The 22075-nt window shown below is 38.5% G+C and overlaps 1 protein-coding gene across 1 annotated transcript in view; it reads right to left on the minus strand.

Annotated features, from left to right (window-relative positions):
- LOC145455393 (lysosomal-trafficking regulator-like) overlaps nt 1-22075 on the minus strand; it is a 60949-nt gene that overhangs the window by 7876 nt on the left and 30998 nt on the right. Inside the window, exons 26-50 of the mRNA XM_080333363.1 lie at nt 19674-19779; nt 19174-19308; nt 18282-18440; nt 17679-17885; nt 17049-17118; nt 16710-16893; nt 16399-16646; nt 15119-15410; nt 14741-14869; nt 14606-14686; nt 12822-12944; nt 12657-12760; nt 11882-12007; nt 10669-10830; nt 8366-8549; nt 8152-8295; nt 7542-7639; nt 7073-7178; nt 6228-6416; nt 5738-5877; nt 4754-5017; nt 4407-4551; nt 3375-3527; nt 1365-1612; nt 32-187 (exon numbers count right to left, since the gene is read on the minus strand). Of these exons, the coding sequence (XP_080189489.1) occupies nt 32-187; nt 1365-1612; nt 3375-3527; nt 4407-4551; nt 4754-5017; nt 5738-5877; nt 6228-6416; nt 7073-7178; nt 7542-7639; nt 8152-8295; nt 8366-8549; nt 10669-10830; nt 11882-12007; nt 12657-12760; nt 12822-12944; nt 14606-14686; nt 14741-14869; nt 15119-15410; nt 16399-16646; nt 16710-16893; nt 17049-17118; nt 17679-17885; nt 18282-18440; nt 19174-19308; nt 19674-19779 (3953 nt within the window). The remainder of the gene's footprint in view (nt 1-31; nt 188-1364; nt 1613-3374; nt 3528-4406; nt 4552-4753; nt 5018-5737; nt 5878-6227; nt 6417-7072; nt 7179-7541; nt 7640-8151; nt 8296-8365; nt 8550-10668; nt 10831-11881; nt 12008-12656; nt 12761-12821; nt 12945-14605; nt 14687-14740; nt 14870-15118; nt 15411-16398; nt 16647-16709; nt 16894-17048; nt 17119-17678; nt 17886-18281; nt 18441-19173; nt 19309-19673; nt 19780-22075) is intronic.

Genomic DNA, 22075 nt, shown 5'->3' on the forward strand with positions numbered 1-22075 from the left:
GGTTGAGAGATGTTTATATTTTCGGAATTACCTGTTCGAGTAATGAGAACCGTAATGGCAGGGTTTTCTGCGAAGTCCCTTTTCGTCGGGCGGACAGTTTTTGTAATCTTCGGCGAGGTTTCTGTACCGGTCTTGATATTGTTTCATTCTGGCGTCGTCGGGAACAGAAATCGGCCGCAACAGATTTCTAAAGATCCAGATGTTGTGTGAGGGTTGCCAATAACACAACAGATATTGTAATAAAGCCAAGGTGATGGTTCGTCATACTGAAAAATGCTCATCAATACAGCTGTTACTTATACTACTAATTGTTCTAATTGAAGAGAGTTATTTATTAGTTAACACTAACCAAGTCACGAGGTTCCGAGTCACAAGTCAATCTCACTTTTATAGTTTTGACTCAAGTCAAGTCATAGCGTTGACTGTCCAGTTTCGAGGTAGAGTCTTGTTAAACCCACTTTTTATAACTCTGTTTGGTGATATCGAATGCGTGGCATTCATAATATACTAATTTTCCTCACTTTCAACAGTTTATGGTCGCATGTTCAAGTACAAGTACCAATAAAATTAATACCAATAGTGTGGTGACTTCATTCTTCATCCGAAATTACAATGAAATATCGGTCTTGGCTGTCTGAGTCTTGTGTCATAAGACTTGGTAACAGTCATGCGTAATGACTCAAGTGCAAGTCAATTTAATACACAGATTTTCCGTATTTTGAGAAAATACATACATACAGTCAGGTCGAGTCAGCAAAAAAAACACAACTCGAGCCTAGTCATGACTCATGTCATTACAACCCTGGGCACTACTACTACAAAGACATTCCACGACCGATTTCGTATCATAGGTAGAGGCCAACCGTTCATTCTTTCAAATATGTGCCTTCGAGTTGACTTTTATCAAAGTCCGTCAACCTAGTATGTGCCAACAGGAATTTGTGTAGTATCTAAAAACTAGTACATCAACATCTGTTCTCCCCGATTATTGGAATTTCATTGCATGACAAAAATGATACATGCTTACTTCTTAACTTATCACCCGGAGGCTATCCAGTACATATCAGTGAACGAGCAATATTGACGCAGGACTATGGGTTTCCAAGAATGGATACTCCAGAAAAGAAATAGAAATATTTGAAGTGACTGTTTATGGGGTACGGAACTATAGCACACATTTTAAGTATATATTCAGTGTGTAAATATATTAAAACTCGTAGCTTTTCAAGCTGACACTCTTCAGGGGCAATCACCAGCAAATGAAGAATTGAAATTCCTGCTTGAACAGTGTCAGCTCACAAAGCTTGAGGTTTTGATATATTTACATATAGTCGAGATATTATTAAAATAAAAAATAACGTTACCTGAAGGTCTCCACATTATTGAGGTCGAGAATAGCAGAGGTATAATCGGCCAGGACGAAAGGCATGACCGGATATTGCATGAGATCGTTGAAGGAACGTCCGGCAGATTTATTCAGTTGAATGAGGTATTCGAAATTGGTCATGCCGCCGTTTCTCCACAGTTGGGTCATCGCTTCCAGGCTGCTGTCCGTCGTGTTCAAATTGGGCAGATTCAGGTCTCGCAATTTCTTTGCCGTGAAATCTCTTTCCTGCGTTGAACAAGCGGTTTGTAAACTACGAGAAAACATTTTCTGAATAAATCAAATCTTGATTGAGAACAACATTGAAATCTACTGAAAACATGTACAATTTAAACACAAAGTTATACGGTCAGGGGCGTAGCCAGCCGTGATAAAAAGGGGGGAGAACTGAATAAAGGGGGCAGAATGAGCCTCTATGCGTCATACCTTTAGCGATAGCGACTTCTGTATCCCGTACGCTTTAGAGAGCGTAACTAATTGGTGGATCTAATTACTGAAAGCGAGGGAGCAATCAACAACTTGCACGGGATCATATTACGATGCGCACGCGCTCAGCCTGTTACAGTGCAGGAGATCTTATTTGCATTCAAATAAGTAATCGACCTTAAAACAATACAAGAACAACATTTCACACGAACAATCTATACAGCGCAGAATCTGTTATATCTTCATGAATTTTGACATGATTCAATTCGCGTATGAGAGCAACGTCTGCTCGGCGTTTCAATTCCATTCATTTCGAACATGGCGCATATACTAATTGTATCGGCGCGTGAATAATGACTTATTCGCAAAGTGAGGTAATCGCAAACAAGTTTCGGCGCGGCTATTGAAGGCTGAATGCGTCCCGGTGGGATACCGATCACGATCACGAAAGGCATAATCTAGTATGACGTATAGATGGTAATTGAGGTCAAGACAAGGCACAACAATGGCGTCTAAAATAAAATGCGAATCAAATGTATTGTGTCTTCACGCTGTTCTGGGAACAGGCTTGAGTTCGGCAAAGCACGAATCAGATGCTATTGCTTCAAAAGATGATTTAATTCAGTTATAAGTTGTCATTTTCATGTTATCAATGTTCGTTATCGTTTACAATGAACTGTTGATGAGAAAACCAATGCGTGAACGACACTACAAATGTTGTTATTGCTCGACGACTGCATTCAGAATAAAGGGATTAAGCTTGACTCGCCAAGAGAAAAATGTAATGATGCCCCTTTCACGCTTGCATAGACGCGCTTCCGTAGACGAGAGATCGACGAGAAAAAGGCATGTAATCAGCGTCGGCAATCGGCGCCGTGCGTAGCAAATTGAAATTAGGCGATATCGTGAAGAAATGTTGTTATAGCAGTAACGTTTACTTGGAATTTTCGGGATATAATCGAGCCTGGAAGGGGGTAGAACGTTCTTCAATTCTACCCCCCTGTCTACGCCCCTGTATACGGTAATAAGAGAAACATTTTACTTCTGCAGCTTTTAAGCTCAAAACTAGCTTTTTAGTACAAGAGGTTATCGAGCTATGGCAAAATTTGTTATTTCAGGCTAGAACATAATTAATTTTATAGGTGGAGCCATCTATCAAGACCAATTTCTGAATATCAATTTTCTAAATTTTCAACTCCACCCTAATATGTTTTGCCACTCTAGAATATTTAGAATTCCACTGATTCACGGATTGATATAGAACAAAGTACATAACATCGAGTGCTGTTGAGTTATTGTTACAATAATTGATGCAAGTGAACTGTAAATTATACCGCAAAAGAACAGCAGTCAGTGGAATGCAGAAAGACGGTTATATATTACAGAACGAAAATAGGCAAACATTACATCAACTCTTGAACCATAACGATCTCCATTATTTTTTACGTAAAGTAGGACAGATATCAGCATCCCAGCAAAATCAAGTGGCTTACTACATATTATTCACATTGCACAATCCTTTCGACAATATTGCAAGGCCGGCAGGAACGGCAAGATAAGATACCTTGATGGATTTGAAAGCCAGTAAATATGTCTTTCCGTTGGTCAAAAACACTTCAATCGCAGTATCTTGCAACTGCCACCATCGATTATGAACTTCCATCACTTCTTCGTGACGCCATGACAGCACGAGGACTTCACACTCTCCAAACAGTGCCTGAAACAAGAAATCAGCTTATTTCTTCTATTATAATCCATATACTGTTCCTGATTAGGGATACTGAACAAAATCGGAGCATAACAAGCACAAATTTGAGTGACAATTTCATTCCAAGTTACCCGGTTGGTATGTCACTAAACCAGTGATTCTCAAACTGTGTGGCATCACATATTCTCATATATATTCCGCGAATATGTTTGTCATTTTTGATGAGAACTGAATAAATACTGCATAAGTAAATAAAATGAGGCATTCTGACAAGTGAAAGAAGCACAGGAATGAGTTTTGGCAGTCTGCTTCCAAACTCTATTCTACGATCAGTGCAAAAGCAATCAAATTATAGTGCCATTTGCAAGTTCATGGCTTTCTATTTTAATGAAATCAAGAGCTGAAAATGAGAGAGATTGCTTGGAATTGACAATCCCGTTGTATATGTTTGTATAAACAATAAACGTTTAGTTTTTTATGCCTGTGACCTCGTATTTGGTGATACGCCAGGTGATATATCAAGTTACTTTGAAATCACTACCAGTTGCTGATGATCATCCCGAATATATTTGAGTTTATTTCGATATGAGTATATTATTCGATTGAATAAGAAAGATGTTGAAGACTGACAAGAGCTGTTTTGGTACGAAATCAGGCTTCTTCCCGGATGTAAGATAAAATCCTGCGGATTTAAGCAGAACAGGTCACCCATGTTCCTATCATTACAATTGATAAATTTTCAGGTGAACACGGGCAATACAACCGAGCATGGTCTACAAATGAAGTTTGCGTTTCATTTTGAATTCAAGGGGAATAGCCTACATTTTTCATTGAAAATCAGCAATGCAACAAGACAGGCAGATAGGATTCAAGCACTCCAACACCAACCTGCGTCAACGACAGATCGGATATCTTTTCATCGCCGACAAAGTACATGCACGTCTCGCCGATAAGCAATTCACCGGGGGTCTCAGAAGACGCCGTCACGTTGATGCAGTTTTGGACCGTGTTGATTTTCTCATTTGATTGCAATCTTTGAAAAAAGATTTTACTCGAGTAGTTATAAAATACCACTCTACGATGAAAGTCAAGCACATTTCCACTTTTTTAAACTTGGGATGCAGAAGCTTCAAAATGCCCATTTCCCAATATAAAGTTATCGTTTCGTATGTTATACTTGCTATAGAAAGTGAAATAGGTTGGGAAGCACCGTAGTGAAGAAACACAAACGAAACCTTGTTCTAATCGTCGCCGAATCCGACAATTGATATTCATCATCGAACAGAAACGACAGCGGTCTTTTGTCCAACAAGGTCTTGTTCTTTTCCACCGATACTTTCGAGTTATCAGACTCGGAATCGTCGCCTCGAATCATACGTCTCATCCTCTCTTCCAGCGCTGTTTTTCTCTTGTTCTCCTCCTGCTCGTAATCGTCATTTTTCTTGAGAAAGAACCGCTGGTCGATGTTCAGGTAGCATCTCTGCATGCGTCTTCTCTCACTGAAACCAAATTAAAGAGTATAGAAACGGAAATGTTTGCTTTGTGTTCGTAACCTTGAATATTCTCAACATGGTTGTTTTTTATTTCTATCTCAAGCTCATCACTAAACCATTATCAGGGCCCCTGATATGGAACTCTATTCCATCCTATATTCACATCAACTTTTTATAACAGGAGTTCTTAACCTGAAGTCTATGGACCAGCTTTAAGGGGTATATGAAAGGCCAATATTAAAACTACAACTAGAAAACTATATTGTCCTTTATAAGATGTGTCCTTACTTTTGAATTATGTCCATATTTTGACTTTGTCAGTGCTCGGCACAGGTCCCAAGTTAGCCACACATAGGATATGAATACTAAATTGCACTCCGTCTGGTAATTAAGCCAAATTTTATTCATGGGCTAACTGACCAGGTCCGTGGAACCACTCAAAAAGATGTAAAGGTCTGAGCTAGCAAAAAGATTAGGAACCCCTGCTTCATACGCATTTAAAAGTATGCATTACAACTATCTTATTGAATCTAATAAAATTTAAAAAAATCCACATTAACCACATCATATCAATACATCTTTAAATATACTCAATAGTCGTTACTCTTTATCAATGTTCATATTCTTCATCCATCATATATTGTGTTTTAATCTAGATTTAGTTAGTGATGCATATTTAACAAAACTTGACTAGTCTAGTTGGTGCAAAATACATACAAATCCTACCGATACGGTCCCTCCGTCGCATCAATCTGCCACGACTTTGGATAGCGTTTTTCGTCATAAAACACGGCCCGTTCGTGTGCCAGTTGCTCCAGTAGACGAGACCATTGATTTCTCACACAGAGATCATTCGAAACAATTTCCTGAATTGATAAATACAACTGAAGTAGCCAACGTAACACAAAAATATATAACAACAGGATTTTCAAATAATTTCAAAGCAATTTGAAGTAATCCTTGGAGATACATAACGATCGCTGGTAACTTATCACACGCGCAAGATTGTCAAAACGAGACGCTTGCATAGTCGGCATTCACGCATGTACTATACATGCATTGCTTATGTGAGCACAGGCTTTTTCCCAGAATCTACATGCCATTTTCAGGGTGCGTAATATACACGGAAAATTACGGTACCTACAATATTCAGGTAACGCTACTTTGCTACTTCGGAACAACTAACAACTAAAATTTGAAGATTCACACTGCTCACTTTCACATAACTTGACATCTTTTTCCGTTCGATATTCTGTCGCAAAACGACGCGTTGCGTAATTTCCATGGCGTGGTGCGTGACAACGCTGGACAAATGGTCGGTTCGCAGACGCAGTTGATCGAAAGCGCTTCTGTTTTTCTCGTACCAATGCTTGATCTCGCGTTCTCTCTCGCTGTCCAACACAATCTATATAGCAAGATAATGGGAGATATACCATCAACAAAGTCCAATTTGGTTATTTTAGGCAGGGATTTTCAAACTGATGTCTGTGAAATAGTTTTACGAGGTCCGTGAAAGGCTGGCAAATGCTGGCTTCTGCATCATCCACAAACTAGAAAGCCATATTTATTCTTTGGTAATGTAAGTGGGACTGTGACTCCCTTGTCTAATTGTTAGCTTATTTTAGGCATGGAATAACCGAAACAGAGTATCTTTTTAGCTTTTTAGTGCTCAAATAGCCTAAATCGAGTTTGGTGACCTTTTTCAAGTCATGGGCTTCTTAAATTTAGGGTTAAAAGCGATCGCCCACAAAACTTCAAGGAGTCTGAGATCAAAAGAATTTCATAATCCCTATTTTAGAGTAATCAAAATCGAGAAGACAGTATTCGTATAAAATTAAATTTGGATTCTTGCAAGCGCACGAAGAGGAAGAATTCCTAGTACAAATAAAATTGCGAAGAGTCTCAAGTTGCTATTGACACAGGAAACAGAAATTAAGGTTGGATTTGGCAGCTGCGAAAAAGATGCCACATAGACACAGTATTGCTTATGAGGATAGTTCATGATAGTTTGGAAACACCAAATAAGATTACCAGGGCACCAGTCAACCACTCTCAACAAACCTTGTACTTTTCAATTTCATTGGCGATTTCCTTCTGGCTTTCATTTTCGGTTCGCGATTCGTCGTCTTGATTGGATTTGGACGTTTGATAGATCTTGCCACCACATCTGAACACGAATTGAGAAATACGAGGTGACCAACGGTCATACGTATTTGCATCACCAATAGAAATTGCTATTATGAGCAACGAGTCTGTGACTAGCTTTAGGGCATTCAATTCATATACTCCAGACAGTGATTGTTGTTTCTAGTTGGAGATACTATTGACTGACCTAGAGAGAGGGAGAGTGAGAGACAGAAACAGAATTTAATAAGGTTAAATGTAATATCAATACCATTTAGACTTATTGTCTTAATCTTGGCGTAATGCACCAACAACAACGGCATAAACCACGCTACACATCTTCATAATCCAGCAAAACTGCAAACAGAAATGCTTCACCACGGCAACAAATGTTGGTTATACATACCTGTGAAATAACCCACAGAACTCTTTCAACACCTTCCTCTCTTCAGATTTCATTTGCGATTTGTAGTTTGTCATGAAATGATGCAGGTGAACACTGATCTAAAATTCAAAAAAATTATTCTCAGCCAGTTCCTTGTGAAATTGCAATCATAATTAGGAAAGTCTAATTCAATAAATTAATTAACACAACTCTAATCGTTACAATAGATTCTTGACTCGGATTATGTACTAATTGTGTCCAGCCCAATACACGAGACATTGAGTCAGCATTAAAAACGGAAATAAATAGAGGAACTTTCCAATATATATATAAGCCAATAGACATCAGGCAGATTTTTCAATCCACTCACAAATTCATGGAGCAGAAAATTTACTTAGTGACAACAGATTATCATTTATATTTATATTGATTGTAGTTGTGATACATAACAAGCGGTGTTAAGCAGTATATACTAGGTTATAAATAACCAAAACCAACAACACAGAACCTTAGTGAAATGTTCCAAGATGTTCTAATGTTCTGTGTCGTTCTAATGTTCTGTATCTATTCATTGATAACAGAACATGTAATAGTTAACGTTTGTTATATAATATTACTGCCGTATCCACACCTTTTTAAAAACTTTGGAATCTTTTGGTAGCAACGTCGCCATTACACGTTCAGCTGTTTGCCTTTGAGAAATTGATAACGGAAGGATTTTGATGTTCAATTCCCTCTGGCACGGCGACAGGAAGTAAATAATGAGTCTCAAAATCTGAATTTCAACGGAGGCACATGAAAAGTCGCAGAAATGTGAATCAAATCAATAGAAATGTGAATCAAACCTGGTCAACGATGCTATCTCTTGATATACTGAGTATTCGCTTCCACACTTTGCCAGAGTCCGGCGCGTTGGAAAGGTTTCCATACCTAGAGCCACGTCTCGTCCCGTTATAAGAGTTTGACGGCAAAATCAGCTCGATCCAATTGAGCAGAGTGTTGAAAAATCGCGCCTCCGCATTATCGTAACTGGGGAAAAAGAGAAGGTCTACTGCAAACTCATGTTCTTACATGAATATTCGCTACAATTTGACAACTCATAACCATCATAGCCACAGAACGAAGCATTTAGAGAAAATATATTTCTAAATGATTAGATATTTCAGTTGAACGATTGTATAGTATGATTTCAAGAAATAATTGGTGAAATAGTAGGTTTGCAAATTTTGTTTAAACATGACTCGGAGGCATATAGATGAAAAAATAACTAGGTTCTGCCAAGAGGACTTCGTGTATAACAAAAAAAATGGTATATTGAGCTTAAGCCATCCACTCGATCCCATTATTCAAATTTTAGTACAGGTGACGTCATATTTGGTGATACGATTGTTTATTAGGGTTGTCCATAATTTGGAAAATCTTACGAATCCTCCGTTGTAATGTCTTATTCTATAGATTATTGATAAAAAACGACACTGAGCCTGATAGAAGCTCACAGGAAGGCCGTTAAGATTTCGTGCAAAGCGTTTGAAAGTAGCTACCGAAGAATGGGCGTGCCACCTACCATAGAACGACGAGGACACTAGCAATCACGAAACCACGGCTCTTGATTGGCTAATCCGCTATGCTTCAATGACCACGACAGCAGCAGCTTGCTGTGTAGGTGATCAAGGAGTCTGCTACCGGCGGCGATTCTGAAAGCGCATTTTATGTCGGTTGGCAGATAATGATTTAGGATTGATTCAGGGTATGTTGAGGTACGAAATACATGATGAACAAACAACAGCTGCTTCACAAAAACGTCTAAAGCATGATCGCTTTATTGTGAAGGAAACCGCCGTAGCCTATATGCCTTGTTTTCAACGAGGGAAACCATAAGAGCTTATGCAAATACCGACGGATTCCTAGTTTCAGAAAGGCTATATCATTATTGAATACAAAGATAAATCTTAACAATGACACTATAATTTGTGTGATCTTATTGGGCTCAGGTTGTAGTACATAATTGAAGTTTTGAATGCTCTAGGGATCGGCTGAATCAAACGGTTAGGCTTGGCACTCATCAGATGTTCACAGCAAATTGAATTCACTTGTAAGTGTTTTCAAAGTCCCTAATGATGCCGCAGAAACGAGGTTTAAATGCAAGCACAGACTATGCTTGATATGATGTACAAACTATGCTGCATGCTATGCACTATGCAGCATTGCCTGTGCCTACCTTTACACCCCTTTTCTGCGCGATTATTAAGGACTTTGACATATCCTATTCAGCATAGTATGTGCTTACTTTTACACCTCTTTTCTGCGTCATCATCAAGGACTTTGACAACACTTGCAAGTGAATACATTTTGATGCAAGCATCTGACAAGTGTCAAGCATAACCCGCTGATTCAGCCGATTCTTAGAGCTTTCAAAACTTCAACTATGTACTACAACCTGAGCCCAATAAGATAACACAAATTATAGTGTCATTGTTAAGCTTTATATTTGTATTCAATAATGATATATTCTTTCTGAAATTAGGAATCCGCCGCTACTTGCATAAGAGCCTATGCTTTCACTCGTTGAAAACAAGGCATATAGGCTACGGCGGTTCCCTTCACAATGAAGCGATCATGCTTTAGACGTTTTTGTGAAGCAGCTGTTGTCTGTTCATCATGTATTTCGTACCTCAACATACCCTGAATTAATCCTAAATCATTATCTGTCAACCTACATACAATGCGCTTTCAGAATCGTCGCCGGTAGCAGACTCCTTGATCACCTACGCAGCAAGCTGCTGCTGTTGTGGTCATTGAAGCATAGCCGATTAGCCAATCAAGAGCCGTGGTTTCGTGATTGCCAGTCTTCTTGCCGTTCTATGGTAGGTGTCACGCCCATTCTTCGGTAGCTACTTTCAAACGCTTTGCACGAAATCTTAACGGCCTTCCTGTGAGCTTCTTTCAGGCTCAGTGTCGTTTTTTATCAATAATCTATAGAATAAGACATTACAACGGAGGATTCGTAAGATTTTCCAAATTATGGACAACCCTATTGTTTATATACAATGGTCTTTCCAATTCTCTACTAGTTGCTGACAATTACCCTGAAGAGTTCATCTCGGGTTCATCTCAATGTGAATATATTATTCAATGGCAAAAACTCTACCTCGGCAGTGAGATGCCGGGATCGTCACCATAGACCAGTCTGTCCACGGCGATGATAATGATTCGCTGCAATCTGCGAGCGGTTTCCGCTTCGTTGATTCTTCGTCTTTGGCTTCCTTTGTAGGAACGGGTGCGCAAGTGCCCTCGGTGAGATCGAAACGACCTGCAATGGGATAATCCAACCTGACTTGTACAACATATGGAAATAGTCGGCTATGATGACAAGGCTTGAACTAGGACATGTTTATGAGAAATTTTTCAACCAGTTAAGACAGTACCAAAAACAGCCACAAGCTGAGATTTCAAGAAACATTCTTTAGTACATAACTAGAAATAGGTGGCCATGATGCCAGTATTTTATGGATTGTATTTGTAAGCCTTTTAACAGCTAATGTGTTCGTTTTTGATACAGTACTACTTATATTCCTTTTTCGATTCTATGGGTTGAAATCGAGGCGAATATGTCTTGGAGCTTTTTAGGCAACCTAACAACTTTATTTCGTGCTTAGTGAAATCGGAAATTTTCTTTTTATCAAATCCAAAACTTTCTACTGAAATAAATTCATTTCTATAGTTGGAATTGAGGCAAATTTGACTTGCAAAGTCCTTTTTAGATAAATTACCGTGGGGCGCTCAGTGAACTTTGACAAAAAAGGTTGACTTTGAACAACCCTATTGAACGTCAATGAGAAATTTCTCGGTTTAACGAAATCATTTACAAGTTTTCGAAATGATTGTACAGTACATCCGTGTGAAAGTTTCAGACAAGTTTTGGGGTTTTAACCAAATCTTTAAACATCCATATGAAATTATTAAAAAGTTTCGGGATTATAACAAAATCATTGAATATCACTGAAGAATTTCTCGACAGTATGCTGGGAGTTAACGAAATCTTTGCAAATCCAAGAGAAATTTTTCAACAAGTTTTCGGGGTTAACGAAATCATTAAATATCCATGAGAAATTTTCATACAATTTTTGGGAGTGAACGAAATCTTTGAACATCTATGCGATATTTACCAATAAATTTTCGGGATTCAATGAGTTTATCGAACATCCATGAAGTTTTCATGGGTTAACTAAATCATTGAACTTCTATGAGAAAGTTTTGGATGCATCAAAATCATGGAACATACTTTCAAATGACCCCAGTAACCTCATTGGACAACGATTCTAAAATACCAACAGCTAACATCCCAAATTGTGTGAACCTACTCGGAGGAACCGGGCAAGCCTGATGCAGTGGAGATGGACCTCCGACTCATGGCAGTCTTCTGATAATGGGACATTACATCGCCAGATGCCCTTCTCATATGTCCGTTGACTGTAACGCTCTCCTTGCTGCGATACAGAAAGAACAAAATATGCTTACTGCAGATGAAAACATGGTCCATTATACAGGTTTGTAGAAAGATGTACTGTTCTTAAATGATCGGTGAAACACAACCAAACAGTTGACATCTAAAAATAATTATGACCAAAATAGACTACAATTTACAAGTCAAACAAAGGTTGAAATGGGTTTGAATGAGGTGAAACGAGTTATTTGATGATATACTTCGAAAAATCAAAGCAGCTCACTTAGCAAATCTTAGCATATTTCACGTCCTGCAAGCATAGCAATGGCGGTGCCGGTGAAGCTGTTGAAATAAATGCTATGACCTTTTGGAAATGAGCGTTATGCTAGATTATTGTTTTGTCAAACAGAAAATTTGACAGGTGATGATATGACCTATAAAGGCCTTGTAACTAGTCACTTTCATGACAGTGAAGTAATAGTGTATTAATCTAAAGAACATAAACGGTGGAAAATCCGCAATTGTAGGACAGAGAACAAAAAATAAACACAAATAACAAAACAGCAGTCATGGTATGTTAAAGCAATATGAAATCAATGAACAGAGGCATATTATATCAATTCATATTGAACAACACCATCATTCAGAGATCACATTAATTTGCAATCGGATTCCATCGCTTCCAATCTCACCCAGCGGTTCCATTTTCGGAAATCAAAGCTTGCGCGTCATTAAGCGACCTCTTCGCAACCAACAGACTCTTTCCACCCGAGCTCTTTTGCATTGACTCCATGACCTGCACAACAACCCCAAGATCACGAGAGGAAAACTCGAAAGGATCGGATAAGCCATCTTACCGTTAATAATATATCGATTGTGATGGCTTTCACCGTTTCCGCGGATTTCCGGGAAATTTCACACGGGTATTGAATGAATTCGTTTTCCACTCGGTGCAGTAAAGTGAAGAGATCTTCAGCAACCTAGTTACAACAGAAATTTCCAGAAACGACATCGAGGGCCGATAAACCTAGGAAACTTGTTGATTAAACACTCTAATCAGCTTGCGCTGCTGTGAGGTGAAGGTGATTCTGTTTTTCGTCCGATTAAATCTAATCTCACCATCGAGTATAGTACAGTAGGCTCTTTTTAACTTCCTGGAATCAAGAGATATTGCTATTTTTGACACCAATTCTATCGAAAGAAGTACATTTTATGAAAAGAAAAAGTCACAGCAACATTGTAATTAGCAATTTAACCAAAAAAACTAACACAATGTAAAACGCTACGACAAGCGATATTCATCTTGTACCTTTTTTGTGAAATGTCTAATCACAATGTTTGTGTGACCCTTTTTTAAACAAAATTTGCTTTTTTCAATAGACTTGGTGTCAATTACATTTCAGATATATAGCAATATGTCTTGATTCCTGGCAATTATAAAATAACAGTACGTTATTCAACAGCAGGATTATATTTGATTGAAATAAAACCCAACAGACTGCCAAGCATTGTGGGTCAACATGACCTTTTACAACAGGTTATCCCAAACATAGATAAAGCCCTAGAAAACATTCTAGATTCAAAACCAAATTGTCTTGAATTGGAAAGGGAAGCGAATTGAATGAAAGATAAAGTCCAACCCAGTTGATGACCAACATGTGTTTCAATGAAGCAATCGTCAAGACCACAATACTACTGTGCTACTGCATACAGGCAAATGAATTTCAGAATACGGAACACGAGTTCACAGAAAAATGTTCAATTATTGATAATTATCCAATAAAATATTCAGCTATACGAAATTCCTTCACAGGACACCATAAATATTTAAAAAACACAAGCGACAGGCCATTGTAATGGACACAATTTTATTTTCAAGCCATAACAGGCCATAGGAGAACAGATATCTGCAACCTATTTCCCTTGACAAGTGTCAGGTCAAATCTCTCAAGGTATTATTTTGACAAAACCCATATCATCATAGTTTGATGTCATATGCAGTCAATGTTGCTATCGAAAGAGAAATTTCAGTCAATTTCATATAATTTCCCAATCTTTTACATTCAATTCCAAAATAGTTTATAAAAATTTAAGCTCATAATGTACAGTTCATGCGACTGCAATCAGAGTAGTCATCATTGTTAATAAATTGGAATTATGATTTTCACAGCATTACATAACTATTCGTAGCGGAAGTAGAATACAGAAGTCTGAAAAGTATTCAAGTAACAAGTTCCAAAAAGGATATTTGGTGACGCCAACATATCCGAAAACTGTTATTATTTGAAGTCTAAAAATGAGTAGTTTCGCCAAAAAATACATGCCAAGTCAAAAGAAAACAGCATAACCCGTCCAGTAAGTAGTGTAGTTGAATATTATATTATTGAAATAAACCTAAATATTAGCGACTAAGAATTGTCAGGTGCGATAGTCAGCAAATAGCATATCAAACTGAAAAGAAAATTGTATATCAACAATTGCATCCCTTAACTCATACCTGAGGAGTGTCAGCCAGAAATATTCGGGTTTGCCTCAATATGAATGTATTGACTGTAACGCAGTCGATTACGTAATTATAATAATTCAGAGTCCAGCTGAATAGTCTTGCGCCTAGTCGATGAATTTGATAACAATTTTATACCTGAAAATGAGCAGTTCCGGCAGTGACGCAAGCCTTCACCGCGATGCAAGTCATGAAATGCTGGATTTCGTCGAGCACAACCTATAAACATCAACGTGAAAACAAGAATCCAGCGTAACCAGACATCATTATTACCTTTCTTTCATTATCGGACAATGTCCAAGATGGGCTCAAGACGTCCAATAACAAATTGCACAGAGCCAGCGTCAGTCCGTTGTCAAGCATCACATCGGCAGCTGGGCCCACGTTTTCAAATAACTCTTGCTGAAGAAAGAATGTTCAAATTTAGAAGTTAACTAGGACGTATAACGTATATATATTCAAATTGCTTTTGACATCATATTTGGTGATACTATTGATATTATATGGAGTTCTTTCCAATTCTCTAACAGTTGATGGCGATTACCCCAACCCCATACTATTCAATTCTACTGGAGTGGCAAAAGTAATCACTTTGACCATATCTGCTTACAAGTATGACGAATATAAGGACATAGGCAAAGAACAACACACCAGTCTCGCCACAACATCTCTACACAATTCCGCATCGTGAGTAGTCTGAGTCAACGTAGCCAGCAGCAATATCACGGCATGGTTGGAGAACGTATCCGGGGCAGGCATCATCCCTGAATCCACCGTGGAACCATCGAAAGGCAGCGTGTCTTGTGAAGATGCAGGTTGTCCCAGTAGGAAATACAAACACGCGTCTACAACTGGCCGTGTCGCGACATGCTGATGGATCTGATTCGCGACCAGATGGAAGCCTTTTTCTTGCAAGAATTCGTCTTGCGATTTTTTACTGCACCTGTTATTACAAGATCAAGAATCAAAAACCTAAATACCAATTATATATCAAATTTCAAATTCAATATAGTGGAATTTACAGCTCATCAAAAGAAAATCTCAGTAAACCAGATTAAAGTTAACTTTATTGGAAAAACGAGAATCGATTATAATTTAAAACACCAGAGAAGCTTGATTTAGAGTGGGCAAAGGCCAAGAATTCTGCCATTGGCAAACTTTTGTTGGATAACTTTGTTTGTGCGAAAAATTATCGAGAAGACAGATTTTGTGTCGTCGAGAGAGGTTGTTCACATTTTCATTTGAGTGCCTTGGAGTCGACATTTATTAGAAAACGCCAACCTAGTTTGTGCTAACAGGAGTTAGGGTATAATAAAAAAATAGTACAATGAGGTTTAGTGATGCATTCGGCCCAGTTAATCGGAATTTCATGCAGGTGAAACCATTGTTGATATACAATGTTCTTTCCAATTCTCTACTAGTTGCTGACGATTACCCTTGACGAGTGTCAGCTGAAAATATTCGGGTTCACTTCAATATGAATTTGCTACTCTATTCTATTGTATATTGAAGTTCTGTGCCTCCAAGATCAAGAGGAAAGAGTTGAAGGATTTAAGACAATATTTCTACGAGCATGCTATGTGTAAAATTATTGGATCTGGTTGGCTCAACAGGAACAGATTTCGTCTAAAAATATAGCAGTTGATAATTCTTCGACACCTACTCCAGTACGGATTTTCATACTTCATTAGTCTCTTAGCATCGACCGAACATTTTCATTGTTGAAACCTAATAAACTCTCTATCTCTCTTATTCAATTACGATATTATACAAGGAAACATATCTACAATATTGTTGACTAGTAATGTATATTGCGATAAATAGCATCACGCGTCATTTTCAAGTTCTGTACCATGGACTATTTATTACATTTACATTTTATTAGATTTACATTGCTGGCTATTGGCTAAGTAGCATATCGAGCATCTCACCTCGAAAAGTAAGCGGAGAGCAGCTTGATCATCTCAGTTCGTACTCTGCTGGAGTCGTGATGCATTCCGACGATGAGACATTTCGAGCACAAGTGCCCCGCCGTCAATTCGAACGCGTCCATGTCCGGCATCGTCATCACCGCCATGAAAAGCAGCTTGACAAACTCGGAGACCACGTACGATAATTCCTCCTCGAAATTGGCGTCGATGGAAGACTGATTTTCTGGAAGACGCTGACAAGCTGACATCTAAAAATAGTGACGTTATTTTCGAACAGTCGTAATGAATATACATGCAATAACGGTACCCACCCCAGCGTCTACGTCATCGTTGCTACGATTTTCGCGCTGCGAGGTTTTCGTGGTATTGCCAGAAGTGATGGCTACTTGCGATTCGCGAGAGACGTCTTCCCACGAACTATAAACTACGCTCTCCGATTTGATTGATTCGGCTTCATACACAATGGTCCCATCCACCACAGCGCGCGATTCGACACTAAAATGTAGAAACACGTATTGTAATTCCCTGAAATTAGCGCTAGACAGAATCGAGTGGGCATACTTGATCGATTCAATGCTGATTCTGAATACGTTATAACTAGAACTAGAACTAGGACTATTCAGTTTACAACAAGCAATAATACTACTCACACTGAAGGTTTGTCTCCATCGGCTTTGATTCCATTATCAGAATTGGACAGACCATGACTTTGAGATCCCACTGCAATAGACAGCAACATACATTATTAAGACGACATCATATCAGCGGTTAATCAAGTAAAATCAGTTGAATCAGTGCAATAACTTTTTATTTACGTACAAGTTGAATTTCATGAAACCAACCATGGCATTGCCGATGAGTGGGTAATATCCACATCATAATTTCGCCGCTATTTCTCAAAGAAATCTATTGATTGGTTTGAAATCAACTCATAAACCAGAAATACTGCCGGATTTCATGAGCACATTGTCGTGAGTTCAATACTTCTCCAAATATACTGTAAACAAATATATGTGGGTGTAGCTAATCCATTTGGAAACCATAGATCAAGCAATCGTTTTGCAGCAGAAGAACAGCTCATTTTCACGAAAAATTTGATTCCAAATCCTATTCCATGATGAGTACATACAAAATTTCATTGTCATTTGGGTATGTTAACATGTTATTGTCTGTTTTGACAAAAATTAAAAGCTGTAACCGAGAGACACCGCTTGGCAAACGAGGAAATAAGGGTATATTTGTCAGCAGTTAAACCTGGTTCCAATTAACTTCGTGCTCACCAGTACTTTCGTCCTTCACGTCTTGAACAGCCCCTTCCGTGGAATTCCCAAACACTGGTTGAGAATCAGATGACACCTTAGGCGTACCAACGGAATTAGAAGAAATAGACTGCTCCGAGATGGGAGCAGATACGCTGGCGTGTCGCGACACTTTCAGCGAACGTAGATTGAAATAAAAGCTAGACGGGGAGTGATACACAAATGTACCTGAAAATAAAAATCAACGGGTGAAAGGGCGAAGCATCGTGTGCCTGTTCAAATAAATATGTTAAGAGTAAGAAAAATTAGTATATTTTGAATTTGAATGCTTAGCTATCACTCAAAGAGTTTCAAATAAGTGTGTTGAGCCTCAATTGAACTCGATAACGAACAGTGAACGCTGCTATGACTTGGACTCAAGACGAAACAATGAAAGTAAAATTGACTTTTGACATGGAACTTTCGCATTTGGTTACAACCCTGTTCTATAACCAAGCCTAGCATTCAACGATTCACTTGATCAACTTTCAATGAACAATATAGTTTAGTACCACCATCCACCTATTGAAAAACTAACAACTAAACTAGTCCCAAGCGAACAAACAGGTCACTAAAGGCTCATACTTGCGGGTGGGTGGATAGCGACGAGAAAATCGCAGATTTTGTCCAAAATCTCGACGTCAGGTGGCGATCCGATCAGTATTCGAAACAAGTCAACCATTTTCGACGTGACAATTTCGCTCGGAAAAGGTGAGCTGTTATCGATTGCCAATTGCTGCAATCCTAAAACAAAGGCACTATATTAGCTACATACATAAATCATTCAATATACTGTTGGATAGTTTATTGATATCAATTAAAAACCGAATTCTGCTGACACTTTTCCGGGGTAATCGTCAGCAACTAGTGGAGAATGCAAAAGATCTCAGTATAACAACAGTTGTGTAATCAAATATGACGTCACATGCATGAAAATAGGTGATATAGCTGTTGATATACAAATATATTTTGAATTCTTCACTATTTGCTGAGTGCTTACGATTACCTCGCCCTGTTACAGTTCACCATATTCGGTTGATTTCAATATCAATATACTATTCGATTGTACATTGACGTTCTGTACATCAAAGAGTATCTATAAACCACTCACATAAAAGACAAATATTGTTTGGCAAACCGGAATTTCGAGGCTAGGCACGATGCATCTGCCTTCAGAGAAAATTTACTTTGGAAATTGTTTTTTTTACTATGCACGGCAAACAGGGCTGGACGAGTCAAGTACATTATAATCACATAAATTCCAAGGGACCAATACATGTTTCACATGCATGTGAGCACCCAACGCTTCATTTATTTTTTAAATTTGCCAGCATGAAGCATATCAAGCTCTAGCGGTTAGCGCTATCGGGAATACGGAATCAAGACAGTATGGGGGAAGTAATTCAATAGGAAATTTTATACATCCATGCTGATATAATACATAAAAACTCGCGATGAAGCCAACAATTGAACTCGCCGTTCAATATCTTTTCGATCACTCCGGCTTGCATCAATGATTTGGAATTAAGCCACTGATGAGGGTGATCCACACCAACCAGGTTGAGAAGTCCATCGAATAGCAAGCTCCACACTTCAAATTTGTCACCTCCGTCTGAAAAAGTCACTTCAGTTAAGTAAGTAAATAAGGACTAATTCAGTGGTGTGCCGCGAGAAAATGTGATAAACAAGATCAAAGTATTATAAAAATTATGGAATCCAATGTTTTGAGCGTGGTTCTATTACTTTTACCCGGTCAAGACACACAATGTGTGATGTGGTGCAAAGAATAGATAGGTAAATATCGAAACAACCAAGTACGGTCTCTGAATAGCAGACATATAGTAGCATTTTGGAAATTTTGGTCGGACCTTGTTGGTATATTGAAAATAGTAAATTCAGAAGGGAACTAACTGAACAGACCTTACTGGGGCATCAGAGCATGGAATAACAAAGAAAAACAATAATTTCGTCACTCACCATTTCCCACGTTAGAGTTAACTGCTTTATGCCAAATCTTCCAATCGATTAGAAATGTTTGGATGAGTTCCTGATCGTGAAGCAGTGCTGAATTCTCGCTGTTGACCTGCGTGACACAGATTATAAAATAGGATATGAGGAAAATCTATGATTGATGTCAGTATCATTTCGAATAACAACTGAAATGAATCTCTTTTGAATATATTTCATCAAAGACATGCAGCACGAATTGAAATCAAAAGCAAAAATATAAATTCACAAATTTTTGATGGAATTATAACAGAACAGATTGAGTGGATACAAATAAACTGAAGGTTGAAGTAAAACCAAGTTGTGCCCACAGAAAGAGTTTGTGTATTATCGAAAAATAGTGCATTGAGCCTCAGTCATCTGTTCGAATTTTCATGCCAGCAACATCATATTTGGTGATAAGGGTGTTGATACACAATGTTCTTTTTAACTCTCTGCAAGTTGCTAACAATTAACCCTACTCCCGCGGTCAGCCGCCAGGCCAAATTTTAATGCATAAACCAAAATGTTCATAAAATGCGAACGATGGGACTTGAACCGACGCCCATTGTATCGCCGTAATCAGAAAATAGCTGCCTAACCAACTGAGCTACTCAGAAAGCTCGGTCGAGAGAAGTGACGGTGATATTTGAACAAGTCTATGCGATTTCTCAAAAGTAAACGAGAAATTTGTTTTTCGTTTTCACCTGATGTGATACATAATCCTTCCCATGGTGAATGTCCACATGGTTATCTTACATATCGATTTCGGCATTCAAACAAGACATTACAGATCTTGATACCTTCACGCAATCGCGCGCACCGAGACTGGAAAGTTTTCGTTATAAGCATGACTCACGGCCGCCGTCGATTACGTCATCGCGGTAGTGGTAGAGACAACGCGCCTTGTAATTCGCGTTTATGGGCTTTGCCTGGTCTAGTTATATAAGTCCAAATCCATGTTATTGATCTTATAGATACTATTGATCGTACATAATTAACAAAATGTGCGATTTGCAACTGCACAAGGCCATCGTAAGTAAATACATTGCTTTGTTTGACACTTCTCATCGGCGCGCGATTTCTCTTGTTGCTTCATTCAATATCAATTTGAAACATGTTCTACACATCGATTGTCCGATACAGGTTCGTCAGTATATGGGCATATGATCAACATCTATTCATTGAAGTCTACTGTAACTTCGTATAACATCTAAAACGGATGATTCAACTGTCTGTATGGTGTTGTTATTACAGGCACGAGTACCGTATACTCGCGTAACTTACACACCCATTTCTACAGTGTTTACCACTGGCGTCGTGTAACTTATATAAGACCAAACTCCGTGATACTGATTTTGCTGAAGTGTTATGAACTGCATCTAACTATGTGTGTGACATTCAACTGTATTAGGCAATCGTAAGTGAATGTATATGACCTTATGCGGCAATGCTCACACGTGCCCGGCATTTGTCACGTAACAGAATATGGCTTCATTTCACACCAATTTGAAGTGTGTTCTATTCAACTAATTTCCGGTATTATGGTTTCAATGAACTCCTGTGATCAACAACTACTGTAAAACGACAACTGTGTCTGCTTACGACGTGTAGAACGAAAGATACAAGGGATTATATGAGCAGCGTTCATTCAGGCGAACTGAGCTACAGATTGTATTTTGCGGGAAACGTTTTTCTGTATTCAATTTGCATTCTGAATTGGTTTTGCGATAAGTCAATAGATTAATATAGCTCGTCGTATGCGTCTTGACAATATCTATTTATAGACGATAACTGTAACCGTTTATGACCACTACAACGCAAGATGTCGTTAATTGATTGAAGCGTGTTTGTGAAAAACTGTGCATGGATCCTAGAGGATCCACCCGCAGGAAAAGGGTTAATCCTGACGAATGTCAACCTGGGTTAATTTGATTATGAATATGATAAGACGTGATATTTTTGTCCTTTATGTTTTTGCGGCATATACACCAACTCATGATACATATACACACAATCTGTGCATATGCATACCATGAGTACATGATGTGCATATGACGCTGGACAAGGAAGGTGCAGATATAGCCTTGTAAGTCTTTGTAAGTCTTGCACCACCCTCCATGCTATCCCGGAAACACGGAGGCCACAGATACCAGTTGTAATGATCGCTGATCAGGCCTTTAGTCTGACGGAACCCACGGACCTACCGTTACACAACCTCGTCAATTGGATATTGAAGATCTGTTTCAAATGAGTATTTGTCAAAATATACTTGTAACCAAATGTGTTAAACCAAATAACATTATTTATAATCGTCAGACCTTGATAGCTTTCACACCCTATTTAACGTCCACTTAATACAGCCAAATACTCCAATTTATAATGTAACTGGA

Source organism: Botryllus schlosseri, chromosome 14 (assembly GCF_051294905.1).
Source record: "Botryllus schlosseri isolate E-star chromosome 14, Bs_hap1, whole genome shotgun sequence".
Taxonomy (NCBI): Eukaryota; Metazoa; Chordata; class Ascidiacea; order Stolidobranchia; family Styelidae; genus Botryllus; species Botryllus schlosseri.